Source organism: Periplaneta americana, chromosome 15 (assembly GCF_040183065.1).
Source record: "Periplaneta americana isolate PAMFEO1 chromosome 15, P.americana_PAMFEO1_priV1, whole genome shotgun sequence".
NCBI lineage: Eukaryota > Metazoa > Arthropoda > Insecta > Blattodea > Blattidae > Periplaneta > Periplaneta americana.
Window position 1 is genome coordinate 45,700,910 of NC_091131.1, and position 26,437 is coordinate 45,727,346.

The following is a 26,437-nucleotide window of genomic DNA, read 5'->3' on the forward strand; positions in this document are numbered from 1 at the left end:
AAAGTAGAAAATTACATATAATCAAAATCAGTTACATAGCATAAGGGGAATATACAATTTACAAGACATATACTGCTCGATATAAACTCGATGTGGGTTACAAGACATAAAAAGTTGAATAGCAAATACAGGGTGATTCGCTGACTATGTTACAAACTTTTAAGAATGATAGAGGAGACATTTATGAACAATTTTCATATAGGAACCTAGGTATGTCCGGAAAGGTTTCGTTTGGTAGTAAAAAGCCAAGATATGTTAGTCAATATAACCAGCCAGATTCGAACTGAAGACCAACCTTTTGAAGTTTGGTTGTAGACGACTGGTTCCTGCATACGTTGGTGATTTCTCATAAACATGGTATAAGCTAGCTGGCATCGTAAATGATATTTTGACTGATTAAACCTTGAAACTTGTTAATATGCATTTAATTTATGGAAGAGCAAAGGGAAATGGAAATGTGCAAGGTTTCAACAGTCAAAATATAATTTACTATGTCGACTATCTTATATCATGTTTATGAGAAATCACCAACGTTTGCAGGAACAGGTCGTCTGCAACCATACTTCAAAAGAATGACCTGAGTTCGATTCTAGCTTGCTACACTGACTAACATATCTACGCTTGTAACTACGAAACGGAACGTTTCCGGACAAAGGTTCCTATATGAAAGTTGTTCATATTGATGACCTCTATCATCCCTAAAATTTTGTAACATAGTGACTTAATCACCCTGTATAGCATAGGTACAGATACAAACGATTAAATAAACTATCAAGATAATAAAAATAAAAGATGTGCGTTTTACAAACGTGTACTGTACAACATTTTCTGCACGATCCTATTTTTAAAATTGCAAATATAATATACAGTATTCAGTATTTCAAATTTAGAGCAATATTATTCCAAAGCTTTCGCAAAACTATACTGTAATGGTAACTAAGTAACAATAAATGCACTGTAATGGGTCAATTTCAGTATAGTTTTATGTTATGAAGAATGATTTCCCTAGCAACAAGTTTCTGTGTGGGAATTCTAACTTTTAAAGCCTAACAACAATAGCTGTAAATACAACAAGAAACACGATCGTGCAGAAATTACTATTATGGTACAATTTACGTTTTAATTGGCATGGCAATATCTTACGGCACAAGTGCAATAATGTGGCATACGATTTTGACTATAGACCTAAAGACTTTTATGCATCAGCATTACAAACAAGGTACTGAATTCTGTCTTACAGACGCCCTATATTGGCTATATTTGTAAGTGTTCGCAACCAGCCAACGAGTTTAGGACAATTAGTGTTTAAAGTAGGGCAGTGTGCGCTATTCTGCAACACATGAAGTTTTTTTAGAAGCAATATGCATACCACAACTGGTGCCACAAAGTTGTTTGAGAATAGGGACGTCAATGTTTCGCCGGTAGCTCGGTATTGGAGCCCGAGCTTATTTCGCGAATTTGGGTTCGATCCTCAGCGCTTCATTTCAGTCCATGTTATAAATGTTTCAAGATAATGTGTAAAGTTTGATGAAATAGGATGGATATGTTTTGACAGACTACTGCTTTCGTGTGTACCGTTGCTTGACTGAAACAATCTATGGACGGTATTTTCTGTCATCCCAGAGTGTTTCCAACGCTACAAGAAGCGTCTTGCTTCGAGACTTGCTAGCATACTTGCCAATCGGAGCCGCGTTAAGTGGCGTTCCTCTGGCATTTGGAAATGTGTGTGATATCTGGTGGCCGTTATAGGCCTGCCCGAATCACAATCCTTCAGGGTAGGGGTAAAGTATCCAATCTATGTAAATAGTAATTGCACAAGAGCTTTCATTCTCCGCCGTACACACTCACTCATTCACTCACAAAATGTACAGTAAAAAAAAGCTTTGTCGCAAAGATACTTTAAAAGTCCCAAAAAGGAGGCATTGCGCATGATCAGAGGCTGGGTCACAAGAGAAGGACTATGGTCCGTTTCAGGAATCTGTGGAGTAGAAAGACTAAACAAGACCTCTGCGCAAATGATATGTGGGAGGGCTAGAACCAATGACTGCTCTGGGGGGAGGCATTGCTTGAACGAAGCGAGCAATCGCTTGTAGGAGGGGATTTTTCTATCTGAACTCTACTCTACTTTCTACAGGGACATCATTTTATTTTTACTAACATTTTTAATATTAACTTGGCTATACCTTTCTATCAACGCCGTTTGCTACCCCCTTCCACGACTGGAGTTCGATGATACTGGCGTAATATACAAACAAATCACTTTACTAGGTATAGGAGGGAAGAAAAGTAGTTCATCCATTTACGTAAACTAGAAAATATCGCGCTTTTGAGTTTGATCATTTTCATTAGGTTTTTGTTTAATCAAAATACAGTATAGTATTAAAAATGAGTGCTTTTATCACGAACTGAGCTGTCCATGTGGACGTATTCCTTATGCAGTGTATATTATACTGTCTACAGCACGTTAGCGTACAATACATATTATAAAGTTAAATTGAAAAATAATCATAATATGGATAGGCCTATTTAAACACATTTTTTTTAATGGTGGCCGTTCATTTCGATATAGGCTTCAGTTCTAATGTGCATATCATCGCACTATAGACCATTATATCTAATCCCAATTACCAGTTTCGTCCTTCGTAACTAGTAACTCATGTTGAAATAATTCTGTACCTACTCTATAAAAGAGTACCTTACGTACTGTAAATTCAATCTTCACTTCTGCCCGATCCGAAAAGATAAAATTACTCAGACATAATATCTACTGTCCGTCAAAGTGGTTATATCGTAGGGTTGTAGAAAGGGAGGAAATCACGTGACAGTTAATTACTTAACGAGGCCCTTTTATTTAAGTTGTTTTAAACAGTTGTATAATATTACGTAGACGTCCAATTCCTAACAGAAATTAATGTTCTCACAAAAGAGCTAAGACGACAACCCAGCCACTAGCTGGCGAATAAAAGCAGATGGGGAAAACCGGGATATGATGCAGGCAAATGGACGACAGTACCTGTGGGAAAATGATTCAATATTGAAAGCTCTTTCGTCACTGGAAAACGCGAACATATTTTTGGAACGTACTGTTTACTATGACCGTAAAGCTACTATGAGTGTATATGCGGTCTTGGATCTGTGTGGAGGACGGTTGAACTTCATTAGTAGAAGGGGTGGGAGTGAAGTACATTCAAAAACTCAGGTACAATAAAAATTGAAGTAAAAATAAAATTATATCCCTGTACCATAAGCATCTTACCCCTTAGCGGCCTCGAGCTGATGCTGCCTGCAATACACTCCGGCACAGATAGACTCCGCCCCCATATGAGTGGAGTTACTCCACAGATTCCTGGGACTGACCATAGTTGAAGTAATAAAATTAATTTGTTTCGCTATAAGTTATGTCTGATCATGCGCATTGCCTCCTTTCTGGGACTTGTGAAGTATCTGTGCGACAAAACATTTTCTTAGACTGTACGTCGTGTCTTTGCGAAATTTTTGTGAATACAACGCTATTGATTTCCACCCACTTCCATCACTATACGCCCTTTGACACGGAGAATGATTGCTCTCCTGTAGCGTGAATTTGTCCAAGATTAACGCGAGACTCAAACTGATAAATATAAGCATCGAGGTCCGAGAATGAAGTCAAGTCGTAGCAGCGACATACTGTATTTATTTGTCATGAAACGACATATTCCCTACAAAGCCTTTATAGCAGCGGTCATCAGCATACTGCACTCTCGGGCGCTCGTCTCTTACCCGCAGGTCTGTCACAGCACCAGCGAGCATCCGTGGCTGCTGGCGGGTATGCTGTCTCCCTATCTCTTCTGCACGAGGGTGCATATTTCGTTGCACCGCTTACCCGTTACCTATTTCAGCGAGTGCTGACGACCATTGTCTTATAGCTTAGCGATGGAGCTCTTTTTTCTCGTTACAAAAACTGAAAAATGTCTTGCAATGCAAATGGGTTCGTAATAATAATTGTATTATACAGTGTACTGTAAACGAATTATAACCTTACAGCTAACAAGGGTTAGTTAACCGCAGCTGAGATAGAGGTTACCGTCATGCGGACCGCAACGTAGCGATAAAAAAAATCCCTCTTCTGCATTCAAATCTCATTACGATTCATTATTGTTAAAGTATAAAAATAAAAATAAAACACATAGAATTTATTTAAGGACAATCAAACAGGCTTAGGATCCGGGACACTTTAGGAAGCAATATACGCACTACTTGACTATAAGCCTAGAGTTCCTTGGACATAGTAGACAGACATACTGCGAATGTAAACAACGACGTCAATGTGCTGCGTTATCTTCTGCTGTTAATAGTACAATCTGGTGACGGTGGAAAATGCAGTAGGATACATAGGGCTTGATATGTCACTGATGTAAGAGACGTATTTGCTTTAATATCAAACATCACTATTTATAATTAAACATTTTTACTACAAGTTAATTTAAATTAATAAAATACAATAAAATTGAAGAAAATATATAACAGTTGTATGAGCACTATGTCAAGAGATTTGTAAGGCGAAGGGGCATAGTGCTTATACAACTGTTATATATTTTCTTCAATTTGATTATATTTTATTAATTTTAATAAACGCTGTTATAAAATTGACCAAAAAGGTGTATTTTATCATTAATTTAAATTACTTATTGTCTTTAGGCTATATAAGGATACATTTTTAAGCAATGTGCTGCTGAAAATAGTTGAATTTTGACAAATTTGATCATTTTTTTTATTTTCGCGCTAAAAATGTACGGTTTCAAGAAAATGTCATCTCAATATCTTAATTATAAGTATAGGCCTACTTTCATATAATTGGTAGAATTTGTGTTAATGCACGCGTTATGTGTAACCATATCTTTAAATTAAATTATCTAAAAAAATAAATTTTATACGTTCACAGTGACAAGTATTCATTTTATTTCTCCGTGGTTAAAGCTAGAGTGATGAAACTTATTCATTAATATCTCTGTTGTGAAATGGAGCATTTTCTTGGCTGTATTCAGCATAGTTTTATTGCTAGAGAATTATACGTAAGGCAGTATTTTTAATAATGTTTGAATATTGAATATATATGCTATATAATTAAACAAAAGAACAAATTAGAGTAGGGCATTACTAACGCTCCATTGCACAATATGCAGCGTTACTTTTTTAAGAAAAAATAATAACTTTTTTTAGAAATAAGACTTTCACTAAGAACATTTAAAAGAAAACAAAATAAGTTAAAATTAAAAAAAAAAAAAGAGTTTATAAGAAAAGACTGAAATTTACAATGTTTGATTATGATCTTGATATGCATATTCAGTAAAAATTTTAAATCTCTAGCTAAAAGATTTTGGATTTTAGAAATTTTAGTAGAGCATCGCCTCACAAATCTTTATTATACAGAATATTTTTCTCAACTTCTCCCTTGGGGATAGCACACGAACAGTCGGTACATTATAGTTTTAACTACAACTTTATTTTGCAATAAGATTTTAAAGTTAAGACGTCAGCCGTGAAGGAGGCAACAAACATGTCATGCACTGAACTTTATCTCCATGAGCCCATAACTTACGTTTAAAGTGTAATTAAATAAGTTTGTTAACATTTAACAATGTCAGGTCTAACTTACTCTATAATAAATTTTCTTTCCAGTATGTCGTCTGTACAGAAAGTCGTACTGAAAGTCATGAGCAACCCATTGCTATAATTTCAATTTCAACAGTGTAACAAAAGAGACTATCTACAGACTATGTATTGACATGTTATGACGTCATTAGTTTCTAATACGTGACCACAGGCAATATTTGCAAGATGGCCGACAACGACGGTTCGTTTCGACAGCGTGCTGTCATTGAATTTACAGTTAAAGAGGAAATATCTGCTGCTAAAATTTATCTCAGACTTCAGCGAGCATGGGCACTGGCGCTGTTAGGAGATGAGTGAAACATTTCAAAGATGGGAACACGAGCATCCAAGATGATCCTCGTAGCGGTCGCCCTCGAACTGCCTCCACGGAACGCAACAAGGAAAGAGTTGATGCGTTCTGGGATGCATTTTGGTTGAATTTCTTGAGCCTGGACAGACCATAAATGCTGTCCGCTATATTCAGACAGTTTTGAAGCTCCGTTCTGCATTGCGCGAGAAACGACCTGGAAAAATCATCCCTGGTAGAGGGGCAGAGAATGTCTGATGGCCTAATCTCTACCAGGTTAAATAAATAAATACTAAATAAATAATAACGCGCGGCCTCACATTGCTCGTGTCACCATGGAGAAAATGAGGACATTGAGTGGGAAACCCTTCCGCATCCTCCATACAGTCCCGATTTGGCACCCTCAGACTACCATCGAATTTTCAAATTTACAGAATTGTCTCACATTGCTCGTGTCACCATGGAGACAATGAGGACATTGAGTGGGAAACCCTTCCGCATCCTCCATACAGTCCCGATTTGGCACCCTCAGACTACCATCGAATTTTCAAACTTACAGAACGGTGGGTAAAGTGTGTGCACAAAAATGGAGGCTATGCTGAAAAGTGACAGAAAAGTCTGTAGATTAAGATAGTGTACTCTGCTTTGTCTAAAAAATAAAAATTAAGATTTATAATAATGGGTTGCTCAAGACTTTCAGTGCGACCCTTGTATAATCCAGTAACAGCTCAACTATACACTGATTAATTAAATTCTACTCTGAATTCCACCCGGGATGGATTCTTGCGCATTCAGGCTTGCTTTGACTCAATGTGTGTCCTATATATGCGATGACTGTCCAAGTCTTGCAGATGGCATGAATGGCATTCGTGAATCCGATGCTGACAGGTGAGCTATCCTGCTTCAGCCCTGACAGTCGGGCCCCATTCTCAGGTGTTAAATGAATTGTGGGCGCAAGTTAAAATTATGCATTGGGTCACGTGTCGGCATTTTCCTTGCAAACTCTTCTCGAAACATCTCTATTACTTGGCAACTGAGATTAGTACGAGTTAACGAAACCGTTTTAACCTTATGTTACGCTAGAGATTACACGAACAAGTCTTTATTGGCATTTATACGCCTCTCTCACATCGACATCTGCTATTACCCAGTTGTCATCTTCAGTCGTGGTTCATAAGTCTTGTTCACTTATACATCACCCTTTAATATTTCAGTTTACGAATAATGCGTGACTACCGGATGTGACATCACTGCTTAGTATCTAAGCGGTAGTTGTAAATGTTGCTATCAACTTCCTTCCATTCAGCGGAACCCCATTTAAGCTATAGTGTAACCGTAGGACAATTCTTTGTTTTGCTATTGATATGATATGAGTCCAGATAAACCCTGAAGAATTCCTACTAACTAATGAAAACAATAAGGAACGGGAAAAGTGCAGGTGATAGTAAATTAAAACATTGTTACCTTAAGTTCTTTACAGAACAAGTTCAAAAAGTCCACCGTCAACTTCAATGCACTTCGCAGCTCTTTAGGCAGTTGCTGTGTCGCTGATCTGAGCTGATTCGGACATTCCTTTACTTGAGCACAAGCATGTAAAATGCGAGCGAGAAGTTCCTCCCTTGTTTCCACTTTGCGCTTGTACACTTCGTTCTTAAGCCAACCCCACACACAGTAATCCAATGGCGTAAGATCGGGTGACCTCGGTGGCCAAAAAATTACTCCAACGCGACCGATCCGACGTCCAGGATACGTTTAATTGATCCCACTACAACCTGATGTCGGTTTGGTTGCGTCCGCATGTGAGTGCTTATGAAGGACAGGAGACTGACGCCCGTGATTTTCAAACAGCTGTATGTTAGATATTGTTAAGAACAGAGCATATTTTTATATAAACTTTCTTCTTCAGATTCACCAATATTATCACCTCTGAAGGCATGTACCGTTCCTCCTGACTCATCCTATGTGTTTGGAATTCACCAAAATTATCCTCGGTGGGAGCGTGCAATTAACGTGAATATATTACTGTGTGTTGCAGTTCCTCGTGACATGGTGATAGTGGTACTGAGTCAGGGAGATTCGTACCATTCATCTTTGGCACAAGAGCTTAGAAACGACATCCAGGAGCAAGCTCTGCAAGCCAGTCAGGTGAGAAAAGATATTGACATCAGAATATTACGCTCTTACTTGAACTCCTAACTCCTCTTCGGAATTATCTACAGATTATAATTTTGTTGTTGAGGGTCCAGCAGAGGAACAGGCGATTACAAACAGTTGGTTACTGACTCAATATTTTTTTTCTTCAAAGTGACACACGTGAGATCATAAAGTACATAGCTACCACTTATTTCTTGAAAATGACGTCCTTTTTAAGTGACTACCGCTGAGATAGAAATGTGTTTCGTTAAGGCTATGCAGCTGTGAAAATTTCTAACTTATATTTTTACACCAATTAATCTGAAACTTTTACCACACATTTATTACAATGAGGACATTCAATACATACATTTTCACTTTGATATTCCAATTAGTTTACTTATAATACATTTTTGTAATTTTTTAATACTAAATTATAATTGTCTCAACTTTCAAAGTTTACATAATTTTTCTTTAAATTTATATTTAAGTTATTCCGGGTAGATGTATATATAATGTGACACATGCTTTTCATATTTTTCCTATTACTTTTTGAGAAATCTGTGGGGAACTGCTAGCAACTCAAATATTGAAATACTGCAGAGGTATCAGTCTAAAACTTTACGTTCCATTGTCACTGCACCATGGTATGTCCGTAATGATGTCATTCATCGTGACCTCAACATTTCAACTGTGAAAGAAGAAATCTCTAAATTCAGTAAAAAAATATCTGCACCGATTAAATCAACATCCCAATCATTATGAATTAAATTTGCTGGATAATAGTCACACAATAAGAAGACTTAAAAGGACCAATGCTCTTGACCTTCCATTCATTTTTAATACAGCTATTTGAAACATTGTTTTTTTTTTCTTTTGGAGTGTTGTCATGGGATAACATCTCCACTCATGTCATATTCTTTTATAATATTTACTTATTGTCTCTTGTAGACAGATTGTAAATGTAGCATGTGTTAAATAAAAAAAAAACTTTTTGAGAAAAAATATTTACCGTTCTAGTTGTTAATTTTTCAATTTTTTTGTAAAACTTATCATATCCTCAACACATGGTGATTTCAATACTTTCAATAACAGAAGGAAACATATGTGTCAGTTTACTTTACATGCTTTTGTGGACCTCTGTGCAAAATTTCACTGAGCTTGAAGAGAAATTCCACTCAATAGAGCATTTTGAATGTTACAAAATGTTGAAAATTGGAAAATGGAGAAAACGAGTGTCAAATTACAACATGTATAGACAGAAGATGTTTGTTAAAACTGCCCACCACCAAATGTTGGATCTTCTTCCTTCTTCTTTTGTTCCACTGCAGATATTTTGTTCAGTCTGAGTCTCGTTACGTGCTGACTTACGTGCCGCTTTGTTGGAGAACTCGCAGCGTTGAATTCGACACTTGTCTCTTGTCTGGCTTAATTTCATAGCACACTCAATTATGTCCAGACCAGTCAACCTTCCTTCACTGTTACACTTACTTCAGACCCCATACTGAATACACTAACTGTGAAGTAGCTGCTATGTCAATCTTTTTCAAGGATCCAAACACCTCTTCGGAAACCTTTTCCATACAAGACAAGCTTCGATAATTAGAATGAAGAAATATTTGTGTCATATGTTGCATTTCAACTTCGCGATACAGTGAAAAATGTGTGCACGAGATAATTGCACTAGTTTACGAAAATTGCAGCATCTCGCTTGAAAAAAAAATACCGACTTTCTAAAATATAATGTAATATTAAGTAAGCTTCATAAATGATACTGTGAAGTCCACATTACCTTTTAGTTTTTCTTCGTGCGATATCCTTCAAAGCATTCTTCAACACTGATCAACATCATAAATAGGGCAGAAAAAAAGTTTTCTTCTTTTTTTCCAATGTTTGGGACATAAAACACACTTTCTTTGCAGTCTAGCTTTATTTCCTCGATTTGTCTTTTATACTTTTACCAAACTATAGTCCCGTCGCTCTAATTTCTGGCAGCCAATCACGTTGCAGGTCGGCTACATTTAAACGTGTGCGTCTTGTGATTCGCTGATGAAGATGTAAAGCATTGCCTAAGGCTGGATAAATACTTAATATATAATCGCCCGCCATTTTGGCTCTTTCGTTGGCGTTCGCAGAAAGCACACGAGGACGTTATTTGCCGCTCAATTATTTGCTCAATTACAGTGCGTTTGATTTATTATCATAGGAGCTACGACATGATAATGTTTAACGGTGTGGCAAATAGATCCCTCGTCTGGTAGCTCGGCAACGAAAGAACAAAAATGGCGAACGATACTACCTACCTAGACTTTATAGAGCCTTGACTTCCTAAGACGTAAGCAAAGAGGAGGAGTCACGCCGGGAATAACAGCGTCGCGACTATAAAACCTAAACAAAGTAAACCTAACCTGTCACTGATTGTAGATCTTACTAAAACTCTCTTTCATTTTGCCTATATTTATTTAACTTAGTTTTTACTAGTTGAAACTAGTTTTGACGGATTTTGGGTTTTAACGGTAACATATATATCCTTCCTTCGTATACAGATCTATCACACACATTTTTCTTCTACATACCAGCGCGGCGAAATATGAACTGAATGGAAAGTAAAATTAGTTATAATGAAGAACAAAGTCTGTCAGAATGACAGCTGAGTGTCAGTTTAAAGGGCTGCAGCTCCAAGCAGATGCTGGTCCCTTTAAATTAGTCCTGAGGGGCTTTGAAGTGCCATAGGGCGAAAATAAGCACAGATTTAGAAAACTGAAACATTAGGCCTATTTTATTTTCTAGAGTTAAAAACAAAATTTCCATTCTTAATGGTCTTAACGGGAGAGCGAAATGTCTGACACTAGACGTCAGACGCCAAGTTTCTGTGTTAAGGCGACCAGTAGAGCATTGTCGCTACATTACAAGGGAATTGCACTAGAGCAGTGTACATGCAAGTTCTGTTCGCGTCAAGACGTGTCTTGGGTAGTGTCGGACACTGCTGCATGAATTTCCGGGAGATCGGGTATAAGTGTCCGACACTCGATATAGACCAAGTAGCGGAGATGGTTGCAACGGACTTGACACAAAGAAAATAAAACTGGACGCAGTTTGGACAAAAGAAGGAAATGTCAGTCTTAAATGTCAGCCTTCTTTACAAGACTGAAACCTAACCGGCTCTTTACAATGTTACCCAGAAGGATTATAGACACAGACCAAAAAAAGAACAGAATATTCAAAAGATTTGGCTTAGGAAAGTGGTCCGATACTGGATAAAATAAAAAGAAAATGGTAATCTCTGCACCCATGAAATGAGGTGCGAAAAACTAGTATCCTATCTGCTCTATCAAAGCTCTGGAACGTATTGTTCACAAATAACTAATGAACTACCTAATCGAACATCTCACTTGACGGATACCGATCAGAAATGGACATAAGCTTAGTAGGCCTACGACTTCAGCACTATTGAAAGTCAATGAGGATATACGTGAAGCTTCGGATCAACGTAAATTAACATTACTGACATTACTTGCAATAAAGCATTTGATAACGTATGACTTGAGGCTTTCCCGGCGTTTGATATAGAATAACTCTTCTCGGAACCCGAGAAGAGTTATTCTATAAGCATTTGATAAGTAAACACGGACCTTCTATTGTGTAATTTATTGTTATTTTTTTAACTTTCGAATCATATCTTCACGAACGTCAACAATGTGTCATTGCAAGCGGTTATTCTTCGAAGTCTGGACTTTCCCAGGGATCGGTGCTCGAACCTTTACTCTTCATAATTATATTAATGACGTGACTACAATGATAAAGCACTACAGATACCATAATATACTCGTACATGCTGACGACTTCAAAATTTATATGTATTTTCATCCTGACGAGACTGGTAAAGCAGTAATAAAATAAACGAAGACTTAAATTCGATATTACTGTGAGCGCACAAATTTGGATTAAGGTTAAATCCAGAGAAATCGTAATGGAACATAATCGTTTACGTATCACTCTTGATAGTAATACTATACCACACATAATATTAAATGGGATTATTGCTAAATACGGTGAACTAGTTAAAAACCTAGGCATTTTTATGGATAGTGACCTAAATTGTAACACTCAGGTAACCCATGCTTGCAAAAAAATTTTTCTCTGCTCCATTCCTTGTTTCATATGAAATAATTCCTACCACTTGTTAGTCTAAAAAAGAATCTTATTCAGACGCTTGTAATGCCCCATTTCGATTATTGTGATTCCTTGTTAATGAATGTAGCTGAGAGACTACAACGTGTTCATAATGCGTGCAAACGATCCCTCTGCAATACTCATAAATTTAACCATGTAACGCCTTCCCTCCAATTACTTTCATGGGTGCGTCTGAAGGAACGAAGAACAATACATTCACTGCCTCTTCTATTTAGAATTTTTACCTTCCTGAAGCCAAAATGCTCTTCTTCCAACTGTTCTTTCATCTTAGAATGTAAACATCGATTCAGTATTCGCAAGAGAATCTTCGCCGAGTGTGATAATCAGGTTGATAGTCCTGAACTCGTTACATTTCTTGGCATTATTTTTCTTCGGCATTGGAAGCAACACTGTCTCCGTAAAATCTTCAGGCCAGTCGCCTTTCTCATATATTTCGTTGCATAATGATAGAATTTCTTTCTTGTTTTCACCCAAGCATTTCACTGATTCAATGGGGATTCCATCAACTCCTGTTGCTTTACATTTTCCCATTTTCTTAAGCGATAGTTCAACTTCTTCCTTTAAAATAGAAAATCCTTTTTCATCTTTTGATACGGCTTCTTCATCTTCTATAGCCAAGTCATCTGGACGATTCCTTGTCTCATGTAACTCTTCTACATATTTCGTCCATCTGCTTAATAGTCCTTGTTTGTCTGTTATTTCATTTCCGATGTCGCCCTATATCAATTTCATGGATTTCCTTTTATTATTTGTAAATCCAAACATTTTACTTCGTGGTACATTAAATCATATACTCCTTTCCTCTCTAGATTCTCTATTTCTTCACATTTCTCTTTTATCCAGTCTTCCTTTGCTTTATCAATTTCTCTTCTTAGTTCGTTTTTTAGTTTCCTGTAGTTTCTTCTACCTCCTTCTGTGTTGATGTTTTCCACTTTCTCCTTTCCTCCATCTTCTCCAACATTTTCCCTGTGACCCAAGGTTTCTTAATTGTAATACCTTCTGTGTATCCTATTGTTTCTTCTGCTGTTGTCTGTAAACAGCATTTAAATGAGTCCAATACTCATTATTATTCTTAGGTGTGGATTCTAATGTGGTGGTTTCTCTTGAAAATTTTCTTCTTTCGTCTTCGTTAATGTTTTAATGAACAAAAATATAATATTATGAAAATACAAAAAGTAACAAATGAAAAACTTCATTTTTGTCGAACACAGAGATTTTTCTCTACTTCAAATATTATAATACAGTATTTACAACGTAACGCTTTAAAGTTTGAAGTGACTTTTGAATGATCTTATACTCTTAAATGAATACTTCTGCCCTTGTAATATCCAGAAGCCACTATATTATGCCCGTGAGGAATTTTTGTGCTGAATACTTGACAGTTCCTCTTTGTCTGCATAGGTTATCCCCATCGTTCATCTAACACATGAAGACTTTCCCCATCCTGGAGCCTGGACGGTGTTTCCTATTTTGTCCCGGTAAGTAGCATTTCACCTACTCTTTTCAATATTTATACTCGTATTAATATCATTCAAACATGAAAAAAAAAATGTTAGTTATGGCATGCAATATTGAATCAAGAAGCAAATTTTAATATTTCAGCTTGTGCTGACGATATGGTAATAATACATAAAATTTAAAATCTACAATTCCCCCTGTATCTCTTACATAAATAAAAATAACGGTCTCTACAAAAAGAAAGCAAGAGATTCGTAAAATCCAGTGAACTAACTTATATAAGCTCATAAGCCCTGAGCCCACCCAATAATTTGTCGTGTTATTATTATCATTATTATTTGTGAGATTTAGAGTAGGTCTAGTTATTTTAATTTATATCTAGTGTAAATGTTGGTGCAAGTGGTAGAATTCCCGTAATTGCGTGGAACGATTAAAAGCCATTCACATCATGATACTTGGTCTCATTTGCTGTTAAAATCGGCTAAGGTAATGCCTAGTCAACAAATAGTGTCACCATCATTGTATAAACATGTTCAAGTGAATTTTATTTTATTTTTTTTTATTTTATTGGGTTATTTTACGACGCTGTATCAACATCTAGGTTTGTTCAAGTGAATGATGCTAAATTGATGCCCATACTTCCGATCTACTAGTTTCTTTGATAACATATTTGATCTTGAACTGTTATTTGTTGCAGACTGTACGCACTGCACGGAGCCAACAGTTCTTGGATCATCTTCTGTGAAAGTCACACAAGATTCAACTTAAATCAGATGCTGGAGCTTTTCAATAACTTCAGTGCCAATGAGGTAATAGAACTATTTATGCAACAAGTGGATAATCTTGATGATTATGGCTTGAGTGAATAGTGATAATAGTGTCATAATAAGATTATCCACGAGTTGGATACAACACTTTATGGCATCTTACCATTATAAATTGTAGGAAATAAATTATGAAAGAAATTCGGGATCCATAGCTGACAGAGTCTTCATTTGTTCGTACCGATTAGTTGTGCCTGACATTGACAATGAATAAAGAGAAATGGATGACCTTGCAGGTTATGTTACAAATGTTCCTTTATTTTGTTAACATAGTGTCTCTGAAACACACAACTGTTTTATGTGATATTATAAAAGTGATACAAAATTGTTAAAGATAGGAAATAAATGATACGTTACCTTCTGTCCTGCATTTAATTTGTTACGTCGCGCGTTGAAACGGTAAGCAAGATAGCAAGCGTTCCGATATTACGTCATCGCGAATACGTCAGTTCTTTCATTGGCACGCGTGCTATAATAAGCCGATTACGCACGATATTGAATATAATAACAGCCAGTTTATAATGCTAGGATGGCATTTCTGGCTAGAGCTAAAATAAGGATGGTTTTCATCTCAAATTTCCTGGTAAGACAAAAATTGTGCTCTTGTGATCAAGTAATCAACTCTTCCGGAACTCGAATCCGCGCCTAACCGCAGCTTCGGAAAACCAGTCTACCTTACTACGCCAGTGACTCAGTCGCGTGTGGATGTTCACCTTTCAACAATAATGTTTGCGACATAATTTTCTTTGTAGTCGTCAGAAATGCTATTAATATGTGAAGTGTTCTGAAGATACGAGTAAATCTTGATGTGAAGTTATTTGTTGTTAGTTCGACACGGAGCAATAATTTAAATGTGAATGCTATAACCGGTATTCTATTTGTTCAAAGAATGTAACTAGTCTTGTTTCTTTCTTTGTCTTGTTTTACTTTCTAACTTACAAGCCAATGCGGTTTAATGGAGGACTGAACAATCTCACATTGCGGGCTCCCTGACCGTATGGTCAGCACGATATAGGGCAACCGCGGAAACATCTCAGGATAAGTATTCTACAAGACAAGGGACAAACAGCTAGCCCGTGAAATGAAGATAAATATCCGCCCACGTGGAAACTACGAACAGCTTGAGTGGGAAACACTAGCGTTATCCACTGAGCTACAGAGGCGGGCATTGTATAATGCATACATTTTATCTTTCCACGCTCACGGATGTAGAGCGGACGCGGCAGTGCACAGCGCAGCTGCACTCATGCGAGCGTGGAAAGATAAAAGTACGCACTGTATATAATTTTATTACTACAGTATATTCATTATTCAATTTAGTTTCCCCGATATTTAAATGTAGTATTTTAATAGTTTAGATATAATATTTATTTTATTCTGTTACAGGAAATGTTCATAGGTCATGCGCTACATGACAGAGAAGCCACAATCATCCACCATTTTGCCTTCTCAGATGATCCAGAGCGATTTAAATACCCTCACTTTGCATCAGGATTTGCCATGAGTCAAGCATTATTAAAGAAGTAAGTTAACAAAATTAGTAATGGTTTTCCTGTCAAAATAGAATTATTAGAATTATCTTCTGGTTCAGGCTTAGAAATCGTGGATGCATGCACCTCCCATTTATCCTGATATTTCCGGAACTGCAATACAATAGTTAATACGTACCATTTACACTAGCATACCTGTGTAAGAGTACATTTTCTGCTCTGGTCTTCTTGATGGACAGATACAGAAGTAAACTTAATTTTGAGGTAGACTTACGACCATTACAGCAGCGGTTACCAACCTGTGGTCCGCGAACCTCTACTAATTTGATGAAGGATCGGTGGAGCGGAGAAAAATTCTCTCCGGCACCGGGGTTCGAACTCGGGTTTACAGCTCTACGTGCTGACGCTCTCTCCACTAAGCTACACCGGATTCCAATTCCGATGCTGGATTGAATCCTCTCAGTTTAAGCTCCACCTCTTAGTTTCCCTTTAGTGGCCAACCCTCATGCACTGTGTCACAGATGTGTGACAGTGGCACAATGTGCAACATACTAATGTGCAAAGGTGCACTCATTACGAGTGACTAAGTGGCCGGGATCCGACGGAACAAGCGCCGTCTTGAATCACAAAGTGATTAATTACGCGTAACATATTACTATGATGTACCGAAGTACATATATTTCCGTTCAGGAATTCTGCGTTATCATATGACGAAGGATCGGTGGAGCGGAGAAAAATTATCTCCGGTACCGGGATTCGAACCATCCGAGAGCTGTATGGGGACGAGAGGTTTTATCTGCAACCAGATGGCGCCCCAGTCCACTACCATTGAGATGTCAGGGGTAACTGGATTAAACTCTACCCAGACGATGCTGTTGAGTACCCAGCACGGTCGCCAGACCTAACACCTCTCGATTTCTACCTATGGGGGACTCTAAAGAATGCTGTTTATCGGGAAAAGCCAGCTACACTGGATGCGCTACGAGAATAAATCGAAATGTCATATGCAGCTATAGTGGACACTTATAGAACGTAGTTCGTGGAGCATTTCGGCAGCATTGACAGTGTTTAGATGCTGATGGTGGACACTTCGAACACCTACATTAAGCTACAATTTCCCCAAAAACGAGAATAAAATTTTATCTCACTTTATTCCAAAGTTATTGTTGAACAAACAGTGTATACTCTGTATAATATTCAATGTCATTTGCATCAGCATACTTATGTAAGCATACAATTCCTGCTTTGGTTTTCTTGAAGAAAAATTATGGAAGTAAACTTAATGTGAAGTTAAGACTTGGAACTTCGAGTCTCTGCAATTGAGCCAGACTTCACAAAACTGACAGCTGCAAGACAACATGTACCATTCCATTGACAACCTTATAGTAATATTGGTTGCATTTTTACATCGAACACATGCTGTGACAATATGAGGGGCTCGGGCGTAAAATACGGTAACTGACATTTTGGTCAAAAATAAGATATGTAGCGTATAATATGGTATCTTACATTCTGCGTCTAATGCAGTAGTTAGTTTTCCAACAACTCAACAGAAGAAAAAGTAGCTATATAGATTTCACTTTCCTGGTAACTATACAAACAATTGCATATATAAATGTTTACCTCCTAATAACTTCAAAATACTAAAATGTCACTTACCATGTTTTACTCCCGAACCCCTCATATGAAACAACTGTGTACTTACGTATTTTTAGATAATATTCAAAACTGAAACTAAAATGCTATAGGATATCGCTATAAATTTATTAAGGCTCTTAATTCACTACATTATCCAGATATTTAATGAGTATAATATATCAATGCATATCATGGGCCTAAATTATGCAAAATATCTTAGGTGGTCCGCGAAAATGAAACATGAGCTACAAGAGGTCCGAGATATTCAAAGGATTGGGAATAGTTCGCCTACAGGCCTACTACAACCCGTGACGTGCTAGTTTGCTGATGGTGTACAAGGTGCAATTGATGCTTTGTTAATAAACTAATGAGAATGACATTACCATTTTACAACTGATTTTAAAAAATGGCGACCATTTACGCCTATAATCTTGGTGTAATGTCGTCTACTCTTCAAGTCGGAAAAGCCTGATACTGCTTTAATTAAAAATCATATTTCCCAATTGCAATCTTCCCTTGTGAGACTTTGAGGTTCGCCTGCTTGGTCGGTTCGACATGTCTGAAGAGCTCACAAAATGGAGGAAGATCATATCAAGACAAAGTTGCAAGTTGCAAACAAGGAGAAGTTCAACGCAAGATTGCGAAACCCAAAGATTACATCACTTAATCAACATGAAAGCCTAAAATCTCAGATTTGTACAACCCTTCAAATTCCGTCGTTCTTGGCTGAATTTGAATGCTGAAACTTCGAATATACCCACTTAACTATCTTGTTTATCTAGATCCATAGGTGTTCTTTGTTTGATTGCAGAATTGCTCTCCAGATGAACCACGGCAATCGCCCTGACGTAGACTTCTCCATCGACCCGTCCCATGAGCTGGCTCTGTACATTTGGGACAGCGGAAAAGGTCCGGCTCTCACTCACTCCTCCCGTTTGTGCCTTAGGAACCAGCCGCAATGTGCCTCATATGTCCTCGAGGTTCAGCCTTGTGTACGTATCCTGTGCCTTGATTACCAGGTTAACGGCGAGAAACATAGACATACGCCACCGGCTCAGTCGGCTAAGGCGCCTGCCTGTCGATCCGGAGTTGCGCTCGGACGCGGGTTCGATTCCGGCTTGGGATGATTACTTTGTTGGGTTTTCCGAGGCTTTCTCCAACCGCAAGGCGAATGTCAGGTAATCTATGATGAATCCTCGGCCTTATCTCGCTATCACTTCATTTCAATGGTACGGAACACAATACATTTCAGCAGTGGAATAGGTCACTTAACCTGGCTGTTTACGCTACTACATTGCAATAAAATGTTGGATATAATATGGGTCGCCCTGTATATTATTCATATCAAATGACGATATTTATTGTGCATAATTATGTCACGTGACATTTGGAGCATTTCTATGCGTAATCATTGTTGTTTACAGCTTGTTTGTTTTTTTAGTTGGTTATTTAACGACGCTGTATCAAATACGAGGTTATTTAGCGTCGATGAGATTGGTGATAGTGAGATGGTATTTGGCGAGATGAGGCCGAGGATTATAATAATAATAATAATAATAATAATAATAATAATAATAATAATAATAATGTTTTATTTTCGCTGGCAGAGTTAAGGCCATAAGGCCTTCTCTTCCACTCAACCAGCCTTAATCAATACAATACATATTTAAATTATAAACTACACTTAAAAGGTTCTTCAGAAATATTCTTCAATTTTAACGATTCGTAGACTACATATTTATTTAAATTTAGATAAACCTATCAGGTAAAGTAGTAACTTAATTTATGAGCTAATTTAATTCAATCAATTATAATTAATTTAATATTTTTGATAGCTAGTAAAATGATGAAAATTAATTTAATATAAGCTTACTAGAATTATGTTACAGGGAGAAAAAAAAAATATATATATAAATCTAAAAATATATTTTTATAATGAGAATATTAATGTAATTGCCGTTAGAGGTTTTGTAAATCTATTTAGAGAAATTAATGATGATAATAAGAATGGACAGATGTTAGTTTCATTATAAGTAACAAATATTAATCAGCAATTAATGATTCGCCATAGATTACCTGGCATTAACCTTACGGTTGGGAAAAACCTCGGAAAAAACCCAACCAGGTGATCAGCCCAAGCGGGGATCGAACCCGCGCCCGAGCGCAACTTCAGAGCGGCAGGCAAGCGCCTTACCCGACTGAGCCACGGAAACTTTTTTTTTGTTCCTTATTCAAATTGATACCCAATACTTTTCGATTGCAGCGATATTTTATTACTTAATTACCTTATTATTTTCAGAACATGAATTTTACCAGCAATCAAAAAGTATTGGGAATAAATATGAATGAGGAACAAAAAAAAGTTTCTTCTCAGGAAGGATTCGAACCACGAAAGTCTTAGTTACCAGTCTATCGTGCTCTGAGTGAACAAGGCTCTGAAATCAGCTACAAGGGTCGGTCCGGTTTTTTTTTTTTTTTTTGCCACTACTGTACATATCTTCAACCTATCATACTATAAGCAATAATTCTTATATTCGATGTTATTTTGTAAATAACTTGTAAACACAATAATTCATTTTTTAGGCTGACCCAGTAGCAAAGGAGTCCATGTATTTTGGTGTTAAGACGTGCAGTAAGTACCACCAAGACAGAATTCCAATTGTGAAAAACACGTGGGCTAAATACGCAGTCCACATCGGATTCTTCAGTGAAGAAGAAGGTAAGATTCACGATATCGGCGTATCTGTTTGTAGCTAGTGGCATTCGTGTATAAAAATGCAGTGCATATTATAATTTATAACATTAAAATCGAATGTAATAATGTTAAAATGTTGTTTCCAGATTATTAAAATTGTTTTAGAATTAGACTATGGGTCTTCCGAAAATTGCGTTAATACAAAAACACCACCTGGCCACATTAAGAGTAGCCACCATTACAAGCAGGCCAATTACTATCTTGTTAACGTTGCTTCTCTTTCTTGCAGATAAATCAATCCCAACCATTGATTTGGGTATCCCTAACACAGAGCATGGTCACTGTGGGAAAACCATGGCCATTTTGAGATACGTCGCAACGTTTGCCCCGACCGCACCAGATATTAAATGGGTTGTGATTGCAGATGATGATACGATTTTAAGGTAGAAATCCAGTTCTTCATTGTATAATTCATTGAACTGTTCATAAATTACGTTATTTTTCTCTAATGGTAACTAACAAGATATACGTAGCTTAAGCATTTTTCCTCTCGCTTTCTAATACTATTTTAACATTCCAAATAAATTACTGAAATACTTTTAAGCCTACCATTTCCTCGGATAGTTATAGCCTTCAAAGATTAAATGCAGTGTTTCTGCAGTACTTAAAAGATTATCATATTTTATTAACTTACCTATGTTTCTTTTATTCATATGTGTACCTTTAACAAGAAAACAAATCGTCCTCATTAGTCGAGTCCAGTGGTAAGCATTTCTTGACTCGCGAGTCAATCCCTTAATACACAAGTAGAGCGGAAGGGTAAGGTATGATCTTCCTTCCCTTAGCCATCACTTGTTCATTCAACGTTAAGCAGTTTGGGTATCCTCTCCTTTCTACCTTCCCCTTTGCTGTGTATTGCGAGCTGTATTTTACATGACGTAATGTTTAATGATCACTAATCTAATCAGTCTTATAGTTACCTTGGATCCGAGGTTCGCGGGTTCAAAACCAGCCGATGGCGATAATTTTAAAAGGAGATAAAATCCTTAACATGGATTCCTCCGAAAGGGAAGTAATATTGTGGAAGCTGTTTCGTAGATTTATTCATTTTGTAAGAAGCCTAAGCGTAATAGAGTGCCCCATGCAAAATGTATACGCCTTTCTTGCACAAGTCGAATATGAATGCTGAATAACCTCTACGTTTCAAAGCGTAGTTAAACCACCAGCATTACAAGAAAAGAATAAATAATAAGGGAACTGTTAATGAACTCATGTCGACATTTCCACTCAAACTGCGCGTATTGCTAGACATCCATAGCAAATAGATGAATACAATAAATTATAGGGGAACAACTTACGAAACATCTTAGAAATCTGCAAACAATAGGCTACTTTTCAACATGCTTTTTTCCTTATTAGAATCTGACTACTACTTTTTGAGTTATTATTAAGTATAAAAAATGCAAAAATATTCTCCTTCTTTGAAAGTCTACTTAAGTAACGCCTTCTCCCATTATTGGTTGACAATTAGGAAGGAGGTGAATAGTATATTGTGTCACTTTTTTTATCACCCTGTATATAAAATCCAAAATGGCATTTTAAAAGCTATAAAAAAACTGAAATACAGTTCTATAAAATCTAATTTAAAATTTCAAGTCCTGGATTTGAATATATTTTACAGTAATTGAATTCTTCTTCTCAGTGTTGCCAGACTTCAGCAATTACTGAGCTGCTTTGACTCCAGTAAGACCGTAGCCATCGGTGAGAGGTACGGCTACAACGTACAGCAGGCACCTCAAGGCTACAACTACATCACAGGAGGTGGTGGAATGGTGTTCTCCATTGCGGCGGTCCATCGGATAGCGACTTCTGCCTACTGCCAGTGCCCGTCAAACTCCACGCCTGACGACATGTTCCTTGGCATCTGTCTGGCCAGACTCGGCATTCCTATAACGCATTCGCCGCTCTTTCACCAGGTTTGTCTCATTGTGTGTCACAATTATTTAGGAATAGCACTTACAGCAATATGATATGATATATTTATTCCACCAGCTTACATCGGTCGTGATGGCCCTTCACATTTCTGCATACAGTGCCATCAGTCTCTTGGATACATATTCTGCTTACTTACTTACTGGCTTTTAAGGAACCCGGAGGTTCATTGCCGCCCTCACATAAGCCCGCCATTGGTCCCTATCCTGAGCAAGATTAATCCAGTCTCTATCATCATATCCCACCTCCCTCAAATCCATTTTAATATTATCTTCCCATCTACGTCTCGGCCTCCCCAAAGGTCTTTTTCCCTCCGGCCTTCCAACTAATACTCTATATGCATTTATGGATTCGCCCATACGTGCTACATGCCCTGCCCGTCTCAAACGTCTGGATTTAATGTTCCTAATTATGTCAGGTGAAGAATATATTGCGTGCAGTTCTGTGTTGTGTAACTTTCTCCATTCTCCTGTAACTTCATTCCTTTTAGCCCCAAATATTTTCCTAAGCATCTTATTCTCAAACACCCTTAACCTATGTTCCTCTCTCAAAGTGAGAGTCTAAGTTTCACAACCATAAAGAACAATCAGTAATATAACTGTTTTATAAATTCTAACTTTCAGATTTTTTGACAGCAGACTGGATGATAAAAGCTTCTCAACCGAATAATAACACGCATTTCCCATATTTATTCTGTGTTTAATTTCCTCCCGAGTATCATTTATATTTGTTACTGTTGCTCCCAGGTATTTGAATTTTTCCACCTCTTCAAAGGATAAATTTCCAATTTTTATATTTCCATTTCGTACAATATTCTCGCCACGAGACATAATCGCTGTATCAACTACTAGGTTATTTAGCGTCGATGAGATTGGTGATAGTGAGATGGTATTTGGCGAGATGAGGCCGAGGATTCGCCTTAGAATACCTGACGTTCACTTTACGGTTGGAGAAAACCTCGGAAAAAACCCAACCAGGTAATCAGTCCAAGCGGGGATCGAACCCGGGCCCGAGCGCAACTTCAGACCGGCAGGCAAGCGCCTTAACCGACTGAGTCACGCTTGGTGGCTCACTTCCTTATTAATTGTTCCCAACATTGTTTACATTAAGTTGAACTCTTCCATAGTTGTCATCTTATTTATTCACTTGAATCACTAACGTTCATTGACCACTTATTCCCATTAATCTAATCTGTATATTTTCAGACGAACTAGTTTCTACACTTTCATTACATTTCCATTCCCACTTTCTCTATTATATTTGTATCACTACTTACTTATTATCACTTCCTGGTTATTACTTGTACTGTATCTTATCTCACTATTATTCCCTTGCCTTACCGTCTTTTGTCACCATTACCATTTTCACTTTATCACTTTCCTAAGTTTTGTCACTCATGCGTACTATTTTCACTTTATCACTTTTCTATGTTTTGTCACTCATGCGTACTATTTTCACTTTATCACGTTCCTAAGTTTTGTCACTCATGCGTACTATTTTCACTTTATCACTTTCCTAAGTTTTGTCACTCATGCGTACTATTTTCACTTTATCACTTTTCTATGTTTTGTCACTCATGCGTACCATTTTCACTTTATCACTTTCCTAAGTTTTGTCACTCATGCGTACTATTTTCACTTTATCACTTTTCTATGTTTTGTCACTCATGCGTACTATTTTCACTTTATCACGTTCCTAAGTTTTGTCACTCATGCGTACTATTTTCACTTTATCACTTTCCTAAGTTTTGTCACTCATGCGTACTATTTTCACTTTATCACTTTTCTATGTTTTGTCACTCATGCGTACCATTTTCACTTTATCACTTTCCTAAGTTTTGTCACTCATGCGTACTATTTTCACTTTATCACTTTTCTATGTTTTGTCACTCATGCGTACTATTTTCACTTTATCACGTTCCTAAGTTTTGTCACTCATGCGTACTATTTTCACTTTATCACTTTCTATGTTTTGTCACTCATGCACCAACCTCTTAAGTTACATCTTTCCTGTCCCTTACTTCTTCCCACTGACGTACCTCTATTTATATCAATATATGATTCACAGCATCATCTGGCATTCTGCCGAGGTTCTGCAGTATTCTTATAATGAGGTGACATCCATTCACAGTACAATTGTTAACAACATCTATACTTCGTTCCAGAACGTCTGACAGGCGACGTAAACATTACCGGCAGAGAGAGGAAGGAGATGATTGCTATTCAGCCAATGGCAGAGGTCTTATTCCACGCTTGTCTTGACGTTGGGAGGAGGTAGAACGCTTCAGACTGCCCAACTTGAAGATAAGCGTGGAATGAGATCTCTTACCATTGGTCCAATAGTAATAATTATCCTTCTCTCTCTCTCTCTGGGCCAGCAGTGTTTACGTCAGACATTGTGGAACGAAATATACTAAATTAGGAGTCGCTGTGACATGTACAAACCCAGGGAAATATTACGAAAAAAAAGTGAAAGAGAATTGCCAATTTTGCAGCGCCTATAATTTCTAAACTACATAACATACTCCAATGAAGTAAACGGCGATCGACAGACAAAAGATCTATGTATCCAACACGACCTTTAGTTGGGGCGTGTGACGTCATCTAAAGTTATGCGGGAGAGGGAAGTTAAAACACGAATTGGCTGGTTGCGTGGCAACCGAGGCAGTGTAACTCGAGAATGCGAAGCGATAGAACGTTCCCAGTGGTGTCAAACAATTCGTAACGAACCAGGCTACAATATCAATTGAGCAACAATCAACAGTCGACAAGTTAAATTGTAAAAATTCGCGAATGAAGTTGGGTAAAGAGAAAAAAATCCACAATATCGAGGCATATGCAGCGCAAATGGGAGCAGCCCACCTCGATTTTTTTTTTATCTTCCTCGTATTCTACTTCTTTGAAATATTGTGGAGGCAGGACTGCTGTTTCTCAAAAATTCCCTTACACATTTTACAGAAAATAATTTCGTCTGATTTTCGTATAATACTCATGGAAACTGATCAACGCAATATGGTTGATAACTACGGCCCTTATGCACTACAACCTCTTCTCTTTCACTGCTTTGTTCACCCTTGCAGGGATGATGGACTTTAACTATTGTTTCATTGTCGTTACTACAACCCAATTTTTCATTCTGTTCCATTGCAGTTTTATTTTGGATAATTTCCTTGATTAAGAACTTATCTATTATCAATAATTACATCGCAATCACTTAAATTGAATGTTAATAACGGTTACTTTAATTGAGGAGAATGGTCCAAGATTGGCGTAAGCACATGTTCACATAATTATTTTAAATGTATTGCAATTAATTTATAGTGATGTTTTTCTCTGTGTTATTCAGGCACGGCCCTTGGACTACGCTCCAGAGTATTTGGACTTGCAGCTCCCTGTTTCTTTCCACAAGCACTGGATGATCGACCCTATCAAAGTGTACAGCAAGTGGTTTTCAGAAGTCGATCAAGCAATGGAAGCGGAAGGTCGCTCACAAGAACATATTGAGCTTTAAATCTAGTGTTTTCAACATAGTGCCGCGCTTAGAAAGAAACTTTATTTTATATTTTGTATAACAGGCTTCTTGTAACGTTATAATAAATGTATACTTTATAAAAATAGATGATACTTTTTAATTAACCTTTTTGGATTGAGATAAAAGACTATGAAATGAAGTTCTATTTATTCTAAACCAAACCATATCAACCTATCCCAGCAGGCAGTGGCGTAGCCAGAAATTTAAGACTGGAGGGGGGGGGGGAGCAAGTTTTTGGAAAATTACTTGGCAAATTTACCCTTAACTTACATGCAACATATTTAAAATGCAATAAAAATTACTATTGTTTAATACTGTACTATGACATTTTAAATCAATTTAGACTCCTCCAAAATTGTTTTAAGCAAAATCCATTCTCCATTGTTGCCAAGTAAATCGACAGACAGCGACCCTAAATTACTTAATCTAGTTATTTTGTTGAGAATGATAGATTTATAATTTCTTTGGATATCATCGGATAATTTAAAACAACTTGTCAGCAGAAATATAGTCTAAAGCAGCGGTGACCAAAACTCGAGCTGCA

The 26,437-nt window shown here is 37.2% G+C and overlaps 1 protein-coding gene across 2 annotated transcripts in view; it reads left to right on the top strand.

Annotated features, from left to right (window-relative positions):
• Positions 1 to 25,978, top strand: part of LOC138714846 (beta-1,3-glucosyltransferase) — a 291,403-nt gene extending 265,425 nt beyond the window's left edge. For both annotated transcript variants that reach the window (XM_069847042.1, XM_069847041.1), the window contains exons 3-11: positions 7,974 to 8,083; positions 13,667 to 13,743; positions 14,421 to 14,532; positions 15,934 to 16,070; positions 18,487 to 18,667; positions 20,259 to 20,394; positions 20,660 to 20,813; positions 22,073 to 22,346; positions 25,708 to 25,978. In XM_069847042.1, coding sequence (XP_069703143.1) covers positions 7,974 to 8,083; positions 13,667 to 13,743; positions 14,421 to 14,532; positions 15,934 to 16,070; positions 18,487 to 18,667; positions 20,259 to 20,394; positions 20,660 to 20,813; positions 22,073 to 22,346; positions 25,708 to 25,872 — 1,346 coding nt within the window. In that variant the 3' untranslated portion in view covers positions 25,873 to 25,978. The remainder of the gene's footprint in view (positions 1 to 7,973; positions 8,084 to 13,666; positions 13,744 to 14,420; positions 14,533 to 15,933; positions 16,071 to 18,486; positions 18,668 to 20,258; positions 20,395 to 20,659; positions 20,814 to 22,072; positions 22,347 to 25,707) is intronic.
• Positions 25,979 to 26,437: the final 459 nt, after the last annotated feature.